At 41.6% G+C, this 24,215-nt stretch overlaps 1 protein-coding gene across 2 annotated transcripts in view; it reads left to right on the top strand.

Moving 5' to 3' along the window:
- slc12a2 (solute carrier family 12 member 2) overlaps window positions 1–24,215 on the top strand; it is a 61,658-nt gene that overhangs the window by 33,292 nt on the left and 4,151 nt on the right. Inside the window, exons 5-26 of one of the 2 annotated variants that reach the window (XM_084693717.1) lie at window positions 2,186–2,325; window positions 2,903–3,013; window positions 3,163–3,271; window positions 3,594–3,718; window positions 3,806–3,890; window positions 4,004–4,170; window positions 4,326–4,433; window positions 4,607–4,730; window positions 6,207–6,308; window positions 8,303–8,458; window positions 9,488–9,587; window positions 10,829–10,940; window positions 12,053–12,193; window positions 12,633–12,739; window positions 13,450–13,529; window positions 14,241–14,384; window positions 15,993–16,040; window positions 16,983–17,105; window positions 17,485–17,596; window positions 19,072–19,158; window positions 19,690–19,825; window positions 20,244–20,311. In XM_084693717.1, coding sequence (XP_084549843.1) covers window positions 2,186–2,325; window positions 2,903–3,013; window positions 3,163–3,271; window positions 3,594–3,718; window positions 3,806–3,890; window positions 4,004–4,170; window positions 4,326–4,433; window positions 4,607–4,730; window positions 6,207–6,308; window positions 8,303–8,458; window positions 9,488–9,587; window positions 10,829–10,940; window positions 12,053–12,193; window positions 12,633–12,739; window positions 13,450–13,529; window positions 14,241–14,384; window positions 15,993–16,040; window positions 16,983–17,105; window positions 17,485–17,596; window positions 19,072–19,158; window positions 19,690–19,825; window positions 20,244–20,311 — 2,485 coding nt within the window. The remainder of the gene's footprint in view (window positions 1–2,185; window positions 2,326–2,902; window positions 3,014–3,162; window positions 3,272–3,593; window positions 3,719–3,805; window positions 3,891–4,003; window positions 4,171–4,325; window positions 4,434–4,606; window positions 4,731–6,206; window positions 6,309–8,302; window positions 8,459–9,487; window positions 9,588–10,828; window positions 10,941–12,052; window positions 12,194–12,632; window positions 12,740–13,449; window positions 13,530–14,240; window positions 14,385–15,992; window positions 16,041–16,982; window positions 17,106–17,484; window positions 17,597–19,071; window positions 19,159–19,689; window positions 19,826–20,243; window positions 20,312–24,215) is intronic. The other variant, XM_084693718.1, reaches the window with a different exon arrangement.

The following is a 24,215-nucleotide window of genomic DNA, read 5'->3' as shown; positions in this document are numbered from 1 at the left end:
ACGCTGCCGAATATCCATAGGTTAAAGCCGGAGCAAGACCATTCCTTGCTGAGTTTTGTTGGTGGCCATGATGTTGTGGCCGTCCTTCCCACGGGGTTCGGGAAAAGTTTGATTTTCCAGCTACGGCAGCTAGCTCCGTTACAGTAGTGGGGAAGGAGTTGGCTAAGGCGAACGCTTGCAATAGGTTATGGCAAATTAGAGTGGCTCTGGGCTGGATCCAATAGTTTTAAACTTCAACAGAAGACCCGCCTTCAAGGAAGTTAACGTTTGTCAATGGAGAGATCCCAGACCCTCTGTACAAATGAAATGTACGAGGGTCTGGTTAGGACCAGGCTATTTCTTAATCCATGTCAATCGTGAAATACCTTCTTGAATAGCTTTGTTAGAGCAGATAATAGTTTAGAGGCATGATGCAGGCATGCCTTTGTATACACCCAGCTGAGTATTGATCTTCTCACCATACATTTGCAGTTGCTTGTTTTGAAATGGAAGCCTGTAGCCTCTACAGCTATGATTTTTACCAGCTGGATGTAATGTTCTTCTCCCATCCAAAGAACTGAAGTTGTATTATCCCTTGACACCTCCTCAAGACCTCACCTGATTCATTTAGACTCAAATGAAAGGAGTAGAAAAATACTGGCCCCACATTGCCCCCAGTTGTAGCAGCATGAAGGGAAATTCAATAGTGTGTTTCTAAATTGTAGCAGCCCTTCCTCAAGTGACTGAGAGCAGTCAGCTCGGGCAGGGAGGTCTGAAATGGATATCAGGACGTTCTCCCTGGACATGGGCGAGGGCGAACGAAAACAAAGTATTCAATTTTGTTTAAAATGTCCTGGTGAGGAAAAAAGGATTAAATCACACTATAGTAAGAAGTATTTGTATTTCCAGCCATTATCTAATATTCCTGTCGGAAACCACTCTATTCTTGTAGTGTCACGTCTACAACTGCAGGATTGTTTTCAGTTGCAAACAGCAAGGGAGGCTCCATATTGTGGCTATTGTTTTGACTGGAACAGCACAGGAACCAAAGCAATGCACACTGTCTTGTTTAAACATCAGCTCCTCTACCAAATCAGTTTATTTGAAAAAATGATTGATGTTCAGACTTTAATCTCACTTTACAATCAATTTACTCAAACTAAAACCTCCCTCTTTGCTAGAATATAAATTAATCAAATTGCTCTCTTCCACAGTGAAAGTTCAATCCAGTGTAAATGCACCTTCAACAAAGTTTGTGAAGTATGATGCAATAAAACAGTTTGTCCAACTAAGTGGCCTGAAATAAAATGTACTTTAACAAACATTGTGTACGGTTTTAATCTTATCATTCCAGGTATTTCAGATATTAATAGTGCAATCCCTCCTCATCTGAAAATGTATTGTTAAAGTAATTAAATCATTTAATTAGTAAGTAACTTAAGCTAGTGGTAGAGGTGACACTTTACATTAAGGTTACATTTAGTATAATGCAACTACATAGCAGTACCTATAGTAACAACATTGCGGTTATATAGGGACTCCTATGTAGTTACACTTTATTGCGTTTTGGTGGAACAAGTAATTAGACTAGTGAAAGTTGGTATCGGGGAGAATGGGCTTTCAAGGGGAAAGTGAATGTTAATCGTTGATCTTGTTTTGGTAATGTAACCTTCAACTTCCTCTTACATCCGCCCCCACATTTTTTGTCATAACCTATACAATTGAATTACATTGCAATACCTACAATGTTTTTTACCATTGCTATAGAAATTAACGAAACATTGATGTAAAGTGTTGCCAGACATCTTAAGGCAGGAAAAGAATACTCAAGCACTCTCTTATTTATTCTTTGACCTATCCGCAAACAATTACACTTTTTTCTGAAGCATTTAATCTTGAGCTCACTTGTGTTCTTGTCGAGCTCTTGAGATGCTCTCTAGTTTTTGTTCTTGACAAGCTCTTAAGATGCTCTCCAGTTTTGTTAGCAGAGATTTCATAAAGTGGGGTAAAAGAAGAATTGCTTAGGCAAATGAGCGATTAGAGGTTATGTCAATTAATTCTGCTCAAAGTCTGGAGGAGTTCTATCCACTTGATTTGTTTAGAGCTCCTGTATATGTGTGCTACACTGCACTCTGTGTATTTACTGTTGTAGAAAATCAGTAGGCCCCACTCCTTTTTAATACTCCTGTCAAATTTCTGTTTCCAGGAGGGGCATATTATTTAATATCTCGAAGTTTGGGCCCAGAGTTCGGCGGTTCCATCGGTCTGATCTTTGCTTTTGCCAATGCAGTGGCCGTTGCCATGTACGTGGTTGGCTTTGCCGAGACTGTTGTGGAGCTGCTTGCAGTAAGTTGTTCACACATTTTGCCAATTAGTTTTTATGTATTTATTTAAGAAGAAATTAAGATGTCTCTAATTGGCTTGGTGATGTTTACTCCTTCAGTAGTATGGTGGTTTACAGTTAGTTCCTTTACCCCTCATCCATTTTTAGAGCCTACTAATGCAAAGTTTACCATGATTCTACTCCTTCAAGGTGTTCAAGGTGAAGTAGGCTACTTATACCAAGGTTCAGCCCCCCAACACCCACCTAGCTTTTGTTACTTCCTTGTCGTAGCTGGATGTAGTCATTATGTACTTAGATAACGGAAGAATGCCATCGGTGTCAACTGCAAACCTCATTGTGACCAAATTGATTTGGACTTAATGGAAAAATCTAAATTGTTATATTTTACATATTATACATGTACAGAAAATGGTTTTGCACTCTTTAGTTCGCTTTTTACCGTCAAACTAAGCTGATGGCTTTATTAACTGAAGATGTATGACATGTTTTTTAAATGAAATATTTGGAGTTAAAACTATTAATTTTACCAATTGATTTAGAGATGCCTGTCCCCTCACTGTATCCCACAAAATATCACAGGGTGTTGATGCCATCATGACAGATGAGCTCAATGACGTCCGCATCATTGGCACCATCACAGTCATCCTTCTCCTGGGTATCTCTGTCGCTGGGATGGAGTGGGAGGCTAAGGTAAGTCAAGTTGTGCTTTCAGTACTAAAGGAAGGGGTTTACTGTTGACACCTTGTCAAATTGACCCTAAAGTCCAATTCCTCAGATTTTTTTGGCTTAGGTTTAGGAGGCAAAGATCAATTCAATCTAAACTGTTTATGTTTTTATAGGCTCAGATCTTCTTGCTGATAGTTCTGATTACAGCCATCTTCAACTACTTCATCGGTTCTTTCATCCCCGTAAAGTCTAAAGAAGCTATGGGATTCTTTGGATATGATGGTAAGATAACAGACAATGCCATGACTCTTATAGTCAAAGGTCGGTTTATAAATATGTACTGTACATTTCGCATCAGTGCAAACATTCTCTATATTGCTTTTTGAATAGACAGTACAGAACATGAAGAGTCACTGCCCACCTCTTCCAGTCGTTTGTACTGAAATGTTTGGTTGAAACCGCAACACCAAAGCAATTGAATTAATAAATTTCATTGCTCATTGAGATTAACTGATTTGTTGTGCACAGCACACATGATCACCTCGAGGCATATTTGAATCAGCTGTCTCTTTTTACGTCTCCTCATTTTCATCTTTTCTTCCAGGCTCAATCATGTTAGAGAACATGGGTCCGGACTTCCGAGGCGAGACATTCTTTTCCGTCTTTTCCATCTTCTTCCCAGCAGCCACTGGTATTTTGGCTGGCGCCAACATATCAGGAGATCTTTCAGTAAGATGCAAATACTCACCTCATTGATTTGCTCACAATATGAAAGTTATCATTTGTGGTCATTCTGGACTTGGGATTTTGTTTTAGGATCCACAACTGGCCATTCCTAAAGGAACACTCCTGGCCATTCTAATAACGGGAATTGTCTACCTTGGTGTTGCTGTTTCTACAGGTGTGTGGTGAGAATAATTGCAGGGTGCTGTATTAAGACAGGAAATCAGATTGTGAGTAGAGAAGCAACAATGAACAGTACAGTTAGGATGAGGTTTTGTTGTCTATTGCCAGGTTCCTGCATTGTCAGAGACGCCACAGGAAGTATGAACGACACAGTTAGTTCACAGTTCATGGCCAACTGCACCGACGCAGCCTGCAAATTTGGCTTTGACTTTTCCTCCTGCAAGAACGGTGAGGAGGTCTCCACGTGCCGGTATGGACTGCAGAACGACTTCCAGGTATGTCGGGAGCTGTGTGTGTGTTGCAAGGAGAAGTGAATGGAGTATCTGGTACAAATGGTGATAGAGCATTAGAAGTTTGTGAAGGTGGGATGGTTAGCAAATTTGATATTGGTGAATATTCAATAATTTGTTGCTTTCAAATTTGTTATTAGGTCATGAGTGTTGTGTCTGGTTTTGGCCCAGTCATAACCGCTGGAATCTTCTCTGCCACTCTCTCCTCTGCCCTGGCTTCTCTGGTCAGCGCTCCCAAAGTGTTCCAGGTAACCTTTTATGATATTGGGCTTTCAACACACACAAGCACTTATTGACAAGCTGTGGAATCGTTTTGGGAAAAATGGTTGGAGAAAACTTTTGGGTCCTTGTCTCATGGTGAGCATCTTCATCTTAAAGTTCAATAAAACGCTGGTTTAAGTGTATTTCTTCACTTCTCCAGGCTCTATGCAAAGATAACATCTACCCTGGCTTGAGCATGTTTGCCAAGGGCTACGGCAAGAACAACGAGCCGCTGCGAGGCTACATCCTGACCTTCTGCATTGCTCTGGCCTTCATCCTCATCGGTTTGTATATTACGATGACTCACAGTTGTTGTTGACTTGGAGCACATACTGAAATGTTATCCCTAGATACTATTCAGGAAGATGCATAAATCGAATGGCAACCTAGAGAGCTTTAAAGTTTTATGCAAAAGTTTGGGTATCCCTGGTCAATTTCAGTTACTATGAATAATTGAGTATAGATTTGTTTTGTTCAATTTGAATGCAATTTGAGTGAAAAAAAAATAGGAGCACCATGCAAAGGTCTGGGCCTATATCATATTTGAGCTCTCAGATAACTTTTACCAAGGTCTCAGACCTTAATAAGCTTGTTAGCGCTATGGCTTGTTCACAGTCATCGTTAGGAAAGGCTAGGTGATTCAAATATCAAAGCTTTATAAATACTCTGACTCCTCATACCTTGTCCAACAATCTGAAGCCATAGGTTCCTCTAGGCAGATGCCTAGCACTCTGAAAATGAAAATAATTGATGCCCACAAAGCAGAAGAAGGCTATAAGAAGAAGGCAAAGTGTTTTCAGTTAGCCATTTCTTCATTTCATAATGGAATTAAGAAATGGCAGTTAACAGGAACAGTTGAGGCCTGGAAGACCAAGACACCTTTCAGAGAGAATTGCTTTAGGATTGCTAGAAAGGCAAATCAAAACCCCACTTCACCGTCTGGAAAACTTGGCAGACTGGAGTGGTGAAGCACTGTTCTACTGTGTAGCGGCACCTGCACAAATATGACCTTCATTGACCTTCACCAAGATTCATTTTGGAAACAAGTCCTGTGGACTGATGAAGTTAAAATATAAGTTTTGGGCCGCAATGAGCAAAGGTATGTTTGAGGGGAAAAAGGGTGCAGAATGTCATGAAAAGAACACCTGTCCAACTGTTTAGCACAGGGGTTGGATCAATCATACTTTGGGCTTGTGTTGCAGCCAGCAGCACAGGGTACATTTCACAGGTAGAGGGAAGAATGGCTTCAATGAAATTCCAGCTAATTCTGGAAGCAAACAGCACACAGTCTGCAAGGTGCAAGCTGAAGTTTTTGCCATAGCCCTCACAGTCCCCCAACCTAAACATCATTGAAAATCTGTGGGTAGACCTCGGAGACCAGTGCTTGCAAAATCCCAAGAACCTCACAGAACTTTGAGCCTTTTGCAAGGAAGAGTGGGTGAAAATCCCCCAAACAAGAATTGAAAGACTCATATCTGGTTATAATAATAGTTTACCAGCTGTGTTACTTGCCAAAGGGGTTGTTACTAAGTACTGACCATGCAGGATGCCCAAACTTTTGCTTTGGGCCCTTTTCCTTTTCTGTTATTTTAATTCTGTAAAAGACTAAACAAAAAAGTTAACTTGCTTAAAATATTAAATAAATTATTTACAGTAACAAACATTTTAACCAAGGTTCCCCCCACTTTTGCGTAAAACTGTATGTATGATGTTATGTTTTAATGTAAAATGCTCTTTTTTTTCCTATTTTTCCTCCATAGCTCAGTTGAACGTCATTGCTCCCATAATCTCCAACTTCTTCCTGGCCTCTTACGCCCTAATCAATTTCTCAGTATTCCACGCATCTCTGGCCAACTCGCCAGGTAAGGCACAACAACTTCACTCTGCTGTTCTTATGAAAGTTATTTGCTTACAGAAAGGGTGGAAGCTCACAAAGTCTGTTAAAGCCACTGATATAATGACACAAATACAAGATTGGAAGACTTATCCGCTTAAATAGCAGATGTGATAGGAGATGATTGAACCTCCACAGCAATTATTTCCAGCACATACCAGTCCTCTAAGGTCTCTTCAAACTACTTCAACAGGCTTATGTGCGAGGGTTCACAAGTCAATTCAAGACCACTATAGAGGATAAGCACATGGAAAAGTTTGGGGGGTGAGTGGTGGGGAAGGATTAAGACAGTTCTAGTTCTATCTAAATACTCTACGCAATGTAGTTCCGACTGCGATCATATTTTCCCTAAAACCAAGTATAGTCTTGTAGAGCTGTGCTGGAGTTGGCAAATCACCTTGAGTACAAACCATTTTGACACTGTAGTGGAAGGTGGCCCAGTCTCCACTGTCATTCTTAGTGAATTGGACTGGCTTATTACGCATGTCTGCAATGGTATGTGCTGCATGGGGTCTTATCTTTAAATACTTTATATAGTTTCAGATAAAGGAGATACTGGCATGCCTGAGTTCTGGGAACATGTCATATACGGAAGTACTTTATTATTTAAAAAAAGCTAATGAGGCTTTTAAAGATTTTGCTTCTGAAGGAGATTGACAAGTGTGGTCTAAACAGTTTGGCTAAGTGTAACAAATAATTAATTGTTGTTGCACCAGTAAAGAATCATGCACATAGGATTCAATCCAACTAGTATATATACTACATTAAGATGCATCCCTCCTTTTACTGATGTGATTGTTTTGGAGTTCAAATTACCAAAGGTTCAGCCTGAATGTCACAAGCAGCATAGTCGTTGCTGTTTACTGTCACATTGTGCTACCATTACTAAGATTGATGCTGTCTACTTGCTTCTAGCAGTGACAGATGCTGTCTCTTAGTTGGTCTGTCAGTCAAATGGAGGCCTCATCCAATGTTGTCCTGTTTGTCACATAGTTGCGTTGTTTCATGGTGGGTCATCTTCAGTGTTAATGCATTTTATTACAATTATTTTTATTATTTTATTTTACAAGTGAAATATTGAAAATGTATTGTATTTAGCATTTCAAATCCTGGTATCTCATGGCAGAATTTGTTAAAATATTTTTTTTCCCTTTAATACCAAAGCTCTTGAAGAACACCAGGTACAGATTCTCAATCAAATTTTGGCTTTTTCTGCAGCTGCTTATTCAATTACATGGACTTAAAGGGTACATGACTCAATGGAAGGAGGGCAAAAGACACTGTTGGCTGTTTGCCTCTGGAAAATCAAACTGGCTGTTTCCATCCTGGTGTTTTATGGCCACCTAGAGCCTAGTTTCCCTGTCCCACATGCACACGTAAAAACCTGCATGGGGCAGAAATGGCGTCACTACTTTGTACCCTTTATGTCCAGTGGTTTTGGTAGTTTTTGTCATTGTGTAATAATGCACAACCAAACGGTATCCCATTGTTGACTAAAATCTGACTAGTCTTATTTAGAACCCAATGAACAAGTTTATCCTGTAGTGGATGTAACACTATTTAATGTGTTCTAACTCATTGTTTTAATCCAAGTACATATCCATGCTGTTCTAATAAGTCATTAAGCTGCATTAAGCCTTCATTTAATTACTCAGTAATTTAACTTAAAACAATGCAAGGATGCAAAATGTAACGTATAAAACTTTAGTTTGTAAGTTGTTTTCAAGTATTGTCTTTTGTTAACTTGAGTTACTATAGACTTTTGGTTATAACCTATGCCCCTTGATGTCATGCCACTGTTGAAATAGTTCTCGTCCAAAGAAACCCCCAGTGTGTACCGTGTTAGCCTTCATGGTTCTAAAATGGCCTCGGAAGTTCCAGGCTGAGCTATATGGTCCGTGTTAAGTGCCTCTAATTACGCTTGTGGATGTTCCATTGTGTCACTCCCCAACCCTACTCTAGGATGGCGTCCCAGCTTTAAGTACTACAACATGTGGGTGTCCTTGGCTGGGGCTGTGCTATGCTGCGTGGTTATGTTCGTCATCAATTGGTGGGCTGCCCTGTTCACCAATGTCATAGTCATGGGCCTCTACATCTACGTCAGCTACAAGAAGCCAGGTGAGCTAAGCTTGGTATGGAGTGTAGCATGGATGTTGAATATTTGTGCATTATCCTTCAATCTAAAACACTCATTACCCCATAACACTTCACGTATTCCTTTTAAACGGCAAACTCAATAACATGATGGCAATATGTACTTTTAAAACCGACTGCAACAAGACCCTAGAAGTGTTGTGGTATTAGCATAACAATTAAGATGTTGTTGTGCTGGCCAACACTACTGAAATGCATTTATAGAAAATGCAGTATTATGGAAACTGATATCTAGTTGTCTAACAGAGTGAAAATGAACCCATAAATTAAATGCAACTTTATCCTATATTTTGTACAATAATTACGTTGTAACTAATTGGTATATCATACAGATTTATACATATTTCTGAATGTCATCACCCCACAGCATAATATAAATAGTATTGTAGATTATCCCTGCGGTGTTTCTATGGTGATTGCATGAAGGAAAACCTCATTCTTAAGGTAAGGCAGCAGGATAATTAAGGGTTGGTTTATATAAGTCTAGTACTTGCAGGGATGAATATCCGGGCTAGTTGGGCTTTTCTGCATACGGCTGGGGATCACAGTGAATGTCCCTATGGGGGTCAGCTGCCCAACTGTGTCCCCAGATGGTAGGCATCCCCGCACGAGGACCCAACGCTCGCTCTGTGTAAACACACCTGACCCTCTGAGGAAGACCCCAGGGGAGCACAGACACGGATTTGAGCACAATACATACTACATGAACACGCGGTCAACAGCTACAAACACAACTTCTCACACGCACTCATTAGCAGCTCAACACATGGTTGGCATGCAGCTCAATAACACTTGTGTACACATGCACAGTTTTGACTTGCAGTACTTCCCTCAGCCACATGAACACACAGTTTGACATGCAGCTACACACACACATTCACAGCAGCCCTTCTGACTTTTACACTACATGGAACATGGCCCTTGGCCCAATATCATAGCATGAGATTACCACCCATATAATAAGTGTGTGTATGTGTCTTCTCTCTTTTACAGATGTGAACTGGGGCTCATCCACCCAGGCTCTCACCTATCATCAGGCTCTAACTCACAGTCTGCAACTCAGTGGAGTTGAGGACCATATCAAGAACTTCAGGTAAAACTGAGCACCATTAACGCCAACCGAAATCTCCTCAAGCTCAACTCCTTAAAGTAAGAGAGGTCACCCGCTGATCCAATACTCATTACCAAGAAATCTTGTCTCAGGGCTACACTAGAACAATTTCCCCAAGTCTTAATCTCAAAAAGGTTAATGTTTGGTTCTACTTTGAATGTATGTGAGCGACTTTGATAATGGCTCCTTCGCTCAATTACGCTTCAATTAGCCCAGCCAGTCGTCCCAAACATGAGGTCACTGAGCCATGCAGGTATCGGAAGGCAGTAAACTGCAGCCCAAGCAGCAGGGGATCAGGAGACTGTTATTAGTCAAGCTGCAGAGGTGTCTTTTCTCTTGCAGCATGGACCCCCTGGGCTCCAGAGTCGTGAGACAGCGGCAGATTGCATCCTTCACACTTCCGCGACTCTCCCCCGTTTCTATTCTAAATAACCTCTGTGCCATCAAGTGTATTGTTTAGGTGCTTTATGGATGTAAGGATTGTACTTACGGTTTCTTAACTTGCAGTCCTTTTGACTGTACTTAAATCCTGTAAGCATTATAACAATTCTCAGTTACATGGATGAGAACTCCAAATACTTCTTAAATGGGAAAGTGTCAGTAACTTTAGTTAGTTTAATGATTCCCATTAAACTGCCTGACATACTAATTGGTGTATAATTGGTGCTCTGTTGGATTGAAACAATGAATACACAGGTGGTCCCCAGGTTCAATGTTTAGGAACAATGGTATAAAAAAGGAGGATCCTCGTCGTTGTCTTCATATCAAAACCATAGCAGATGACATGAATTCTGCCCCACAGCATACGATCCTGCCATAGACATTTTCAAATGTTCGTGTATGCCACGCACACTCCAATGATGTTCCCTGGAAGTGTTCCCATGACGATACACCTTGGAGGGATTAGGGAGTGTCTGATATAGTCTTTCGAACTCCTACGTCACTGTTAGCCCGTTTCACCACCCCCTCCAACTGGCTCTTTTTTAAATCCCAGGCTCTTAACATATTTGCTTTGATGTGCGCTACTCCTAAAACATTTTTGTTCCTACTGAAAGGGATGAATACATTTCTCAAGGTCATGAGAAGGCACAAGAGAAGATAAAAGCCAAGCTTTGTGTCCATGTGATTGGAGAATTATGTGCAAAAGTTGTGGACATGTGCTGTATTGGGCTTGGATATTAGCTAAATGATAAACTTTTTTTGCGGTTGGGCGATTGCATTAGACCCCAGTGCCTGGTGATGACCGGCTACCCAAACTCCCGCCCAGCTCTTCTCAACCTGGTCCATGCCTTCACCAAGAACGTGGGCCTCATGATCTGTGGCCATGTCCGCACGGTAAGTTCCCTTCAAAAACAATACACAATCTATTAACCAATTTGCCGCAACACTACTTCCTAATGTTCTTCAGACATTGTTGTCAAGCTCGATACTAATGTCATTGGGATTTGTGACCGGTGATTAAAGAAGAGGAAATTGGAACCTTTCAAACTGTCCTACTGAAACAATTATCAACCGCAACCAAACAGAAAAGGCTTTTAGTCCCCCCCCCCCTACCTCATTAGGACCCCTGTTTACTGTTGTACATTTCCCAATGCTCCCCTTTAAGGATTTCTAACTTCAATTTTTTTCCTGTAAAGTACAAATCCCATACTTTTAAGTACCAGAAGACAAATAAAATGACCATTCCATTAAGACTGTGTGGAGACCGTGGTGATGTAATTGTTGTTCCTCCGTGTCTGCCTAATAGCACCACCTTACAGACCCTCCCTTGCCAATAGTACTGCAAGTCACCGGCATTAACCAAAAGCATATTCGGTTGGATTGATTGTGACAAGGCTTCTAAACATCCCACAAATCCACTGGGCATACTGAAGACTGTGCCCTTCAGTATTGACCCCCTTCTGCTCCCTCATCCTCTGTCCCTTTGTCTCTGTTCTTCCATTAGCACTAAGGGAAAAATTGAGTTTGTACTGTGACATAAGCCAAGTAAAGGTAAAAACATTCTCTCCTAATGGCAGAACAATTTCTTGGCTAAAGGTTGCATTGTACACTTAAGTACTTGTATCATAAATGACCCATGTTTCAGAAGATGCTGCTCAATTCAAGCCTTTACATTTAATTTTAGTCATTTAGCAGATGCTCTTATCCAGAGCGACTTACAGTAAGTACAGGGACATTCCCCCCGAGGCAAGTAGGGTGACGTGCCTTGCCAAAGGACACAAGGTCATTTGGCACAGCCAAGATCAAACCGGTAACCTTCTGATTAACAGCCCGAGTACATAAAAGCCCTTTTACCAAATTCAGTTCTGAAATTTGAATCCATTAACAGGATACAATCCTGCGAACAAAGCAAGCTACTTGGATGAAAAGTGAGAAATGAATCCACTTGTGAATGCACCATTTTGAAACCTTTTCTCTACATTTTGTTATGTGTGTGTCTCCCACAGGGTTCAAGAAGGCCTAACTTCAAAGAGCTGGCCAATGACCAGGTGCGCTTCCAGCGCTGGCTTCTGAGGAATGAGACCAAGGCCTTCTACACGGCTGTGTATGCTGAGGACATACGACAGGGCACCCAATACCTGCTCCAGGTGAGATCTCTCCAGTCTCATCATCACTATCAACTCATTAACATTTCAAGTGTACTGGAATAGTATTAGAATGATTGAAATGTTGGAATTCCAAGCTAGTAAAGTCTTTGCGTGAAGTAAACAACTACAAGAAACAAACCCACGTTACGTTGAAACAAATCCCATGGAAGGCACTGAGTACCTGAAAGCTTCTATTAAATTACCAACAATTATTCACATGAGGGTGGGAGACTGAAGAAGGTGAAAATCAAAGAATGACCAGTGCACTGAACTGAAATCAGATTGACTCCAACACCCCAAGCCAGCTTGTTTACGCTTCGAAAGTGATTGCGTAATCTGGTGCAGAAGCATGTGAAATGGATCCAGTGGATTAGATGTGTGGTGGATTTTCTAAAGGTTTTCTCTTGTGCTCTCTCTCTGCTCCTAATGTTTCCCAAAGGCATCTGGACTGGGTCGTCTGAGGCCCAATACTCTGGTGGTGGGCTTCAAGAATGACTGGAGGGATGGCGACATGAACAATGTGGAGACCTACATCCAAATGATCCAGTAAGTAGCAGAGGGGAACGGGGGGCTGGTAATGCCATCAAATCCCTTCTTCAAAAGGGTGTCCAGAGATTTGTTTGGTTTAAAATGGTCATCCTCTTAAACACATTGACATGTTGTTATTGAGACATTGAGTTGATTTGCTATGACACAGGAATAATGAGTAGTATACTTGGAGGAGCATGAGTGCGCACACACACACACACACACCAATCTAGATTGGTCATCTAAAACCCCCTTTCATACCCTCAACCTTAACAAGTCACGTGAGATTATGGTCAATGGATTTAGGATGATCTTTTCCTGGCTAAGTGTAGGGATTATTGTATTAGATTGGAAGGTTAGGGATGGTTCAGACCCAGCATATTAAAAGTGCTAATATGCTAAGGAATGTGCTCTTTACTTTGAATCTACTGCCTATGTTTTCCAGTCCACATACAACAATGTAGTTAGTCACCATGGAGAATCTACATGTTTAGAATGTCTAGAAGAAATATAGAGAGATTTTCTATTTTTACCTTGACCTTTGTCATGGGCCGAGTGTCATGAGTTTGTTTGTTTGTGCAAGCTTGGCTTATGCGTAAACATGTGTTTTCCAAGTGGAAAAGTACAGTTTATTGTAGCACGTCAAGACAGACGAGGCCATGGTCAATGTCAAACTGCTTCCTGTGAAATACCAACAGAGATATGATTCTTTTTCTTCTTTTTTTCAGCGATGCCTTTGATTTCCAGTATGGTGCAGTTGTTCTCCGACTGAAGGAAGGACTGGATGTGTCCCACATTCAAGGACAAGGTACAGTACACATACACACCCATTTAGTCACCCATTCATGTGTCATTTGCTTTTTGTAAACCCTACACAAGAAAGTATGGGTAATTAATAAGAAGAACAACTAATCATGATTAGGAACACATTTTGTTAGGCATCAGTAAATCATTCAAAGGTAATATAAGCTGCTGTTGAATAGTTGCTTACAAAGATAAAGACAGAGTTGGCACAGTGATCACAAATGTTTTTTGAGTTCAGTTATCAGCATTCGAATGAGAACTAGAGAGGGTACAATTTCTGGGGAAAGTGTGGGGTGTGCTTGCGTCGGTTGCAGATGGGATCACCCAATTACATGTTGGACATTATGTTTAAAGAAAGTACATTTTCACCCTATTCCCGTGCAACTGTTTTGTTTTTAATCACTCTTACTTAAAATAAGTCAAGAACAGGGTGACTTTAAAATACCACTCAAATTCACCATAATTTTTTTTCTAAAATGGCAACTGAGCCATTTCAGACAATTCCTCCCCTTCAGTCAATAAGTACCTCCCTCTGCTAGATTCAACTTCGATAAGTTAAAGGTGGAACAGCCCTTGTTTGTCCAAATGTGTAGTCAACAAGCAAAGGAACTGTTGTTCCCAACTTAGAGCACGAGCAGTTTTATGTGTATTTCACTGGACTGCAAGGCTTTAAAAGCTTGTTTCCATCTTTTCCTCCCTCCTTCTCCTCCCCCAGATGACCTTCTGTCCTCCCAGGAGAAGACCTCGTGTATGAAGGACGTGGTGGTGTCAATCGACATGAGCAAAGATTCTGATGGTGACTCCTCCAAGCTCTCCTCCAAGGCCACTAGCGTCCAGAACAGCCCTGCCATCCAGAAAGGTCAGGGGTCACTCTGAGAACACACACATGTCGTAAATCCATATGAACATTATGTTGTACATAAACACCCGAGTATACAGTACAGTGTAATGTGTATTTGTAGGTCTAAAGTAGAACCTTCTAGATGGTCTTGTGAGCGAAGGGTATAGACCAGTGTACATCAATATGAAACACTCGCTGAAACAAACTATTCTTTAGAATTGAAGTTTAAATTCCACCTGTTGAAAACAGGATGGCTTTGTGGTGGGGGATGTAAGACAGCAGTTTAACATAATTCTCAGAATAACTTTGGATCTTTGAATGAGCTGCAGCAAATCTAAGTTGTTCTGCAAGTGGGCTGGGCAGCAACCCCCCCTCCAATAAGCTGCGAGGAGAGGAAGTCTCCTCTGATCCCTTGACCCCGGCAGTCCCACTGGGCCCCGTTTGTTAGTCCAGCGCCCACAGATGGTTCCAACACTAAGTGTGTGTGAAAAGAGGGAGAATGGGTAACAAGAGTACAAACAAACAGGCCGAAGTGACTCCCCCAGAGAGTGTGCGCTTTTGCTCATGAAAGTATAATTGTGTGTGTATGTCTTCTCCACACTGTGGCCAAACAAACAGGAAACTGTTCCCACAGTACAGGACAGACAGTCTGGGAACTTCTATGATGACACTGTATTTAGATTACATTCAGCGTCACACTTGCACTCCAGGCCTAGTTCATTGTTCCTTCCCATAAGAACTGCAGTCCCTCTCTCCTACCCTCCAGCATTTTGCTGTATGTCCAGGACCAGCAAAAGCCACAAAGCCCCACTTCTTACCATTCACTACCATTATGCATAATGACAACCATCATTGTATGTGCTCTATTCCAGGACATATTTTGTGTAGTTGGTTTGTAATTGTGAACTAGTTGGGGGGGGCATAGGTAGAGAATTTTGTTGGCCCATTACCAACTGACCAAACCGGCAAATAGAAGATTAATGTCATTTTGGCAATCCTCTTAGCGGAAAGCAATGCTAATACGGAACCTTTATTGTTTTCTTAGAAATATGTTCACCATAGTGCTTATGAATGGAGTAATTTTCCACAAAATAATTTCCTATTCTAATGTTGTCAAAAGGTAGAGCTTCCTAAACCTTTCAGTTGAATACTTTATTGCAACAATTTAACCTGTCAAGATCTGTCATATTCCTCCATAGTCTTGGCCTCCACTTCAGACTGAACCCATTGTTTCTAGCTAATGCCCATTCACTTGGTGGGCCAATAGAGTAAGAACCTGGAGAACCACGGATTTTAAAGCAGCAAAAACATTGGCCCTGAGAACCTTTGGCTTTCTTGCGATTAGCAAATTTACACTAAAGGCAGTGGGAATTATAAACATCTCTATTTTCTATACCTTGCTGTCACCTCACAGAACCCTAAGGATGTGTGCTTTCTACCAGTGAGGCCTCATATATGGTCTCTGTACTACCCTAGTTAATTGGCCTCTGAGCCAGTCAACATCAATCCAAAACAGACCGCTCATTGTAGCTCACAGTCTACACGTGTTTCTCATCACTGACAGCAGCAAAATGTTAACCCCTCCCTCCCTTCATTTTTTTTTTTTTTTTTTTTACAATTATCCAGATGACGAGGATGACGGCAAAGCCCCGACGCAACCCCTGTTGAGAAAAGGCAGGCAGCCCACCTTATTGAGTTGCTTTTTTTTCCTCTCTCGTGCTTTCACGCATGCACTCTCACTTGTTCTCTCCTTTCATCTTCTCCTCTTGCTCTCTTTCTGTCACACGATCTCTCTGTCATCTTTCTGTCCTCCCCCCCACCTCTCCCACTTCAGTTTTCTTGTACTAACATCCTCGCTCATACCCGTTTTTCTTGTCATCTACTAGTTTTTCCTGCCTGGCTCTGGGGATAACCTTTTTGGGTTTTTTCCCCCCACATCCTGTCCTCTTTCTATGCCGAGCGTGTTCCAGCTTCCTGTAGCTGAGCCCAGTCTGAGAAACTGTGTGTTGATGTGCTCAATATCATTGCAACAAAGTCTTCTTCTTAAGTGTGGGTTGGCACACCCAATGTGTTTTTTCTCTTTCTCTAAACCCTCTCGTTCCTTTGACTTCCTCTCATGTCCTAAGTGCCTGCTTTTTCTCTCTGGAGTTGACAGTGTGTCTGCAGTGCTCTATCCCTATCCTGTTCTACCACTCCTCCTCTTTTAGGCCTGTCCGTGTCATTCTAGAGTGGATGGCTTCACTCTCTTTCCCTCTCCTGTTGACTCAAGCAATGCCTGTGGAATTTCCAGGAACTGTTGAATAGTGACATCTGTTGATCTGATTGGATGTCGTACACACACCAATCCAGTACCTAACACATTCACTGTACAGTTTACATTCCTAAACTACTATGTCAGGCATTCTTTCCACAGTTCGATGACTAGTGTAGCTAAACGGCAACTTCCTCACATCTTTAAGATTTGCATCACTTCCAAAGGCACAAAGGGAATCATACATGAGAAATGCTCAGTTACGTTAGAGTAAGAATCTCACTCCTGAGTTTACTGTGTCTAATATTGCACTTTTTGGTGGGTGTGCTCCTCTCGTGTGTGTGTGTGTGTTTCTTGTCCTTCAGACAAAAAGAGCCCCACCTTACCATTGAACACAACAGATCAAAGGCTTCTGGAGGCCAGTCAGCAGTTCCAGAAGAAGCAGGTTAAGGGCACCGTGGACGTATGGTGGCTGTTTGACGATGGCGGTGAGTTAGGCCCTCTGGAGGTTACTACATTTAAATTGGACCTTACGACCGGTTGACAACCATGTCTATTTGGTAATTGTAATGGGAAGTGGATTGTAGTGACTGAGTGAAGATATTCTTAAGTCCTGGCTCAAGGATTTAGATTGAAGTAGATAAATCACCTTCACCTTGTGGTTTCTCTTGAAAAAACACGATACACACCTAAGGACACCACAACCTAGCACCTTAGGCAAAAGCTGATGGATATATATACATATTATAGTTCTCTGGGAAAACTGTCAAGATTAAGAAGTCTGAAGAGCGGTACAGTATAAACCTGAACTTCCAGAGCCCTCCACTGTATCACCTGTGACCATGTCTTCCTGACTCCTCCCCCCAGGCCTGACCCTTCTCATCCCCTACCTACTGACCAATAAGAAAAGGTGGAAGGACTGCAAGATCCGCGTCTTCATTGGTGGAAAGATCAACCGGATTGACCACGACCGCAGATCGTAAGTAGCCAGGACTGGCTTCACATTCTGAGAACTTTTTTTTGTATGAAGAGTAATTTTAACTATTTAACTAGCCTGACGTTGTCATACTCATAATTCTAGTCAGAATATGTCTGAAAACTCTCCGTTGGGCTGTGACTACGGGGCGTGTTTCAACCGAACTCGTAAAACAAATGCCTCTTCGCTCAATTGGATAGACCTACAACCAATCAGAACAACGTAATATGTTGTTTGCTGTAAACAAATTCAACCCAAGGGCTCTTTTGTGACGTTGTTGATTACGTTACTGTTGATCATCTGTCCATCATCGTATACAGCCTGCCCTGGCGATTTCATTGGTCCGTCCCGATCCTGGTTTTATGTACGTAGTTGTTCCCAATACAAGACCCTCCAGACCCAACTTCCCGACCAAATTTTTTTGTGGGCTGGCAGAAGTTGGGCTGTCAGCCAGGCTACTATTTAACACAGTATGGACTTTAATTTGGACCTGAAAATGAACTAATCAAATGTCTTAAGTCTCATTGAACCTTCTAACCCTCACCCCCCCACCCCAATGCTTGATGGCTAAATAATGTAATATTGTGTGTTGTTGGTAGTGATGAGATTCTGTCACCCTCCCTCCAAGACCTTGATTAGACTGTCGCATTGTCGTCCAAAAATCCTGCTTAGTCAGTGTCAGGCCACCACAGGATTATGCCCGTGCAGCAGCACATTAAAGTTGCATGCTGTTTTTATATAAACCCCTGATCCGTATGCAGATTCAGTATTTGCAATCAGAGGCATGTTTGTCTCTTTTAAAATAATTATGTGTTTGTCTCTCATTCTCTCTCTCTCCATATTATTAGCCCACATGGTAGTATTGTCTAACAAATGTCTGTCTTCCCCTCTGTCATTGTCCCTCCCAGCTGCCTCTTGCATCCCTTTGTTAGCTAAAATTAGCACTAGCAATGCAAACCTTTTATCATCGTGTGTGTGTGTGTGTAATCACAAAGCCATGTGCTGTGTGTCTGTGCTGTGTGTCTATAATGTGTGTTTGAGCTGACTAGCAGCTCCTAACCAGACATTTCATCACTGATTTAAAATTGGATTGTTCGGGAACGTTCTACGGCTGCCGCATCGTCATATCTTCTCCTTCCACACAGGCTGTCGAGGATTTAGATATCCCTTTGATAAATCTGGGGGGGAATTCAAGAGGTTCTTTGTCATTTCCCTGGGCTTTATCTTCAAAGAAAGCTAGAATACCTAACATAAGAGAATCCACTTAAAATTTAAAGATGTTAGGTTTTTACCCAGCTGCAAAAGTTTCAATTTTGCACACACCTGTACGCACGGCTACTTCAAACAAACCCGCTTTCAGGCTGGCATCTTGTGCTCCTGGAAGTGGCTGGAGGCTGCTATCTCCCAAATGCTCCTTGGATTGAGAGTGGTTTGGAAGGAACTGTGTGTTTATGGTTTTGTTTGTTCTTGTCCTCCAGAATGGCAACCCTACTTAGCAAGTTCAGGATAGACTTCTCTGATATCACAGTTCTTGGAGACATCAACACCAAACCTGCCAAGGAGAAGTAAGTTGTTTTTTGTGATTGAAAATAGTGCTTTAAGTCTTTATTTCATTACTTGTATTTATTTCCCCCCAGTAATAAATCATCTTGAACCTGTATGGGTTATAAGGAATGCAAAATTTTAATTGCGTTTAACTGCAAGTCACCATGTGTGTACCCATTCAAATGCTTCCAAGAAAGTATTTAATTACATTCTCAAATAGGAATGAGAATTGGTGGGATTTGGGCACCATTTTGGCCGATATTAGCAATGAGCATAAAATACAACATTTATCACACAATTGAGGTTATTGGCAGGTGGGTGCCATTGCGGCCCAACTAGCAATCGGCTGAAATGCAATGTTTAACTACACAAGGTTGATTGGAACATGCTATATATAAAGAAAATGTTATTCATTTTTCCTTTCCTTGGAATAGCTGATTGATGTGTGATATAACGTATAAATGCATCCTTAATGCCAGAAACCATCGACCAATCAACATGAACTCTCCATCTTCGAGTGTCATAACGCATCTATCTTCTGTTATGTCCAGCGTGACTACTTTTGAGGAGATGATTGAGCCATTCCGGCTGAAGGAGGATGATATGGAGCAGGAGGCGGCGGAGAGGCTGAAGAACAGCGAGCCCTGGAGGATCACTGACAACGAGCTGGAGCTCTACAGGGCCAAGGTCAGCCATGTGGGGATGTTTTGGGGATGTTGGAAAATATCAAATTACGCAAATATATTTCAATAATGAGTCCGGGGTTACTTTTACTCAATGGTTAAGGCAGAGGGGGTCACGCAGTAACGATATGTTTTTGAAACAACCGATCTGACAAGCTTGTTTAGACAATCATAGGGAGCCTTTACCATGCCGTGTATAACCATCTAGTCCTGTTGGTTCTGTAAAAATGCACTTGTGGAAAAAGTACGCAAACATTTATAGACAAGTTGGTCCCTGTATGTAAATGGAATGGCATTTATTGGGGGGGTGGGGAATGGGTCCCAGTCTACAATGAAGCTGATCTCAGCACTGCTTTAGATGGTTATATTGCCAAATTGACACCACTGGTATCTAACTGGACCTTTTTGTTTTGGCTCCACAGACTAATCGCCAGGTCCGACTCAACGAACTACTGAAGGAGCACTCGAGCACAGCCAACCTTATTGTCATGTAAGTTCATTGACCGGCCCTTATTCAGGCAATGTGTGTTTGTGAGAGGTATCATTATTGGTTTGTGAGTGTGACACAGCCATACCATTGCATCTGATGCCATTAGGGCTTTGACCCCCTGCAGTCTGCAGATGTGGGAAATGTCTCACATTTCTGTCAATACCAGGCGCCAATTGAAAAAATCTGGCTTCCGTGTAAACGGAGAAGCTCGTTGCCCACCACAGACACGCATATGTCCAGCTACAGCTGTGCGCTCCACCATTCCCATAATTTACCCTCTTCCACCTCCTCTTCTTTCCAGTCACTCACTCACACACACACACACACACACACAGCATCCTCAACTCTCCATGCCCTTCCTTATCCAGTGGGGCTGAGGGCTAATTGTGCACGTCTACCTCTGGCTCGGCCCTTGCCCAATCCACAATACACAGTATGAACCTCTTACTCCCCACTCACTGATACCACCCACTGCTGCCATGCTCAGCCAAGTATTCTATAATCTTGTCCACCAGCCACAGACTGATGGTCTCCCATGGTACCCTGCTATTGACCTTCAAACCCATCTCACACTACAGTATGTGACAGCCATACTATATTTGAAATGGGATCTTTTTTTAATCAGAGTTGGTGGGATTCTGCTCTGGTGTGAATTAGGGGTGCAGGATATATTGACTCAATATCGTTTTTACAATATCACGTTGTGCAATATCAATATTGAAAATGTCCCGAAAAGTGTGCAATATTTTGTTTGTTTTGTGGAGAGATGCGCCGGGGGCTATGTGTTGTCATCAATTTAGAGCTGCGTATTTCATTGGCCAATTGCAGACACGCACACTTTGACAGCGTGAGTGAAGAGGGAGATCAAACTGTGAGTGTGCGGAACAAATGGAAAGACGCAACACAACCTTTTTTTCTCACCTCAAAAACCACCACAAGATACTGTACAACGAGTGCACAGTAATATCCCATAAAAATCTGCCACAGTTAATACACCAGAGCTAGCAAAGCAAACATCGCTAGCGAGTGCTTTTGTTTAGCCTGACGTTGTCATACTCATAATTCTAGTCATAATATGAGTCTGAGATCTCTCCATTGGGCTGTGAGTATGGGGCGTGTTTCAACCGAACTTGAAAATGCCTCTTCGTTCAATTGGATAGACCTACAACCAATCAGAGCAACGTAATATGTTGTTTGTTGAAAACAAATTCAACCCAAGTGCCCTTTGGTGATGTGGTTGATTACGTTACTGTTGATCATCTGTCCATCATCGTATAAAGCCCGCCCTGACAATTTGATTGGTCCGAACAGCTCCTGTTCGGACATAGTTATCTCCCCAACCGAGGTTCCACGACCAAATGTTTTTGTGGGCGGGGCTAAGTTGGGCTGGCAGCCAGGCTAGCTTTTGCTAGTGATGGCCTACAACAAGAGCTCCAAGAGACATAACAAAATCACCAATGCTTTAACACTATTTGGCCAAGACATGATGCCTATTTATACAGTCGATAAAGAATGCTTCAAGAAGCTTCTGAATGAACTGGATAAAAGATACCAAATCCCATCCCGATATTTGTTATACTGAAAACTGCATTCAAAGATTCCACACCGTTTCATTCGTTTCTGCGGCGAATATGGAAAGGAAATCCTTTTCATAATCACGTTGTGAATGTAAATGTAAGTTTAACTACGAGGCTACATCAATAACTTCTCAGCAAGTTATTTTTAAGTTTAACAGCCTGACCAGCCCAATGGCCAATCAAAACTAGCCCAATATCAGAATTCAAAATATGCTCCTGCCAAACCATATACACTGCTTTTAAAGTCCAACAGCATTGCTATCATTGCCAAATCTATTGTAATATCTACAAAGTAACACCAACTGTTTAGTATGCCAGCATTAAAAGCAGTTTTCAGGAGGTTTTCTCAGGAGACTGAGAGCATTAGGCACTTATGCACACGCACAGTGCATGTGTGTATGTGGTCGTGTCCCATGTCCATGTGTGTACGTGCTGATCTGGAGTCAGTTTGGTAGGATTTGGGTATAAATAAATTATTTCATTTAAAATATAGATTTTTATTCAACCTGTTAAGGAGTGAGTTCTAAATATTACCGACGCTTCCACCAGAGTGAGTTATTTTTTTACTATATAGCGTTTGTCATATAGTTTTTGTCTATAGGAAAATAATCGGTTGGAATGTTCAGAGTCACACTTGTGACGGTACTCTGTGGGGCCAGCTTTCAAACAATCACATGTGTGACGCTATTAATTAACAGGTTAAAGATATTTATATAATTTAAATGCAAAATAGGTCTCCCCAAACTAGCGGACAAAAAATTCAACCAGACTTCAAAAGTAGCCCAATTCCGCTGAAAAACCGCGGACCTGGCAACACTGGCAGGCAAACTGAGGATTTGATTTAACATGGCTTAAAAATCTTGCTAGCTAACATGTCCAAAAACTGTTTAAATGAACAGAAGTAATCATATACTTTTAGTACGTTACAATCAAGTTTAGGGTGTTAACTATAGAAAACATAAAAAAATCTCAATTTTTAAACAGAAATCATATTTTCGATCTTTTTTGGCTTAGCCGACAACGAGCAGCTGCGACATCTGACGCGTTCTTGCAGACCGTCACACACATGTTTAAGAATATCGACATGAATATCAATATCGCAATATTCATACTCAATATCGCAATATCACATTTTGTCAATATCATGCAACCCTAGTGTGAATGCACCATGAGTTATGTATTAAGACAGGTCACCATAATGAGTGTTTTTCCATAGGCATTCTTTCATAACTTAGTTTCATTTGTTCTTTTAACACTAAGGGCCCTATCTTGCACCCAGCGCAATTGACTTAGTCAATGACTCAAGTGTCATTCCTAGTTTGCACTCGACGCAAAGCCGACTTTTCCCTCCACAGACGCACGTCGAAATGACTTTGCGCTCCCGTGGGCGGTTCAGCGAAAAAAGAGGCGTGTTCCGGCGCAAACGTTCCCTGGTGCTATTTTGCAGTTTCCGAAAAACAATTCCGCCACTGACCGGGAAAAACGTGGTTTAAAGTCAATGGCGTAATATTCAGATGCTATTTTAAGGGCGCAAGCTTGGTCCGTGCGCACTGCTGGCGAGGCCAGTGTCTTCTTTCTGCGAAGCTAAGTTACTTTTTTTTTTATTTATGGCGTGTTACATTTCTTCAATGATTATAAAAATATTTTCCTAAGAAATTTCTATGTATGTGAACTTCATTTGTAACAACGGTAGCAATTTCCTCCCATGACTGTTTAACCGAAGCTAATTTGGTTAGGTTTCTTCTCCCATGCCCATCAGAATCAGAATTCGGTTTATTCGCCATGAAGCTTATGTTACACAAATACGCGATTTGCTGTGGTAGGAAGGTGCAAACAATAAACATATGATGGTATAAATTAAGTACATTACTTAAACTAATTCTAAGAACTAAACAATTTTAAAATATAACAATTACAAAAAAATATATATATGTAAAAATAAGAATAATAATTTGAATGAGTAGCATGAGTGGGCAATTTAGTGCAATGAGAAAACTGCTCTGCCTTTCTCATACAATGTCACTTCTCTATCTTTTACGGCCCTGACGACAACGTCGATCTCCTCGGCTGTGAACCTCTGGCGTGCGCCTGGCAAATCCGCCGTAATAATAGCAATTCGCTATGGAACAAGCGCTGCTCTTAAAGGGAATGTGAGATGATGCTCTGATTGGTTTATTGCACGTTACGCCCAAACCACACCCATTAGTAATGTAGCTACTTCAGACCAACCCTTTTTAGATTTGCGCCAGGCTCACAGTCATTTATCCCGCCGGCAAAATAACAACCAAGCTGAAGTCACGCCCACAAAGTTACTTGCGCTTTGCGTT

Source organism: Hypomesus nipponensis, chromosome 27 (genome assembly GCF_054491055.1).
Source record: "Hypomesus nipponensis isolate SF chromosome 27, ASM5449105v1, whole genome shotgun sequence".
Classification (NCBI taxonomy): Eukaryota; Metazoa; Chordata; class Actinopteri; order Osmeriformes; family Osmeridae; genus Hypomesus; species Hypomesus nipponensis.
This window is presented reverse-complemented; position numbering and strand designations above follow the sequence as displayed.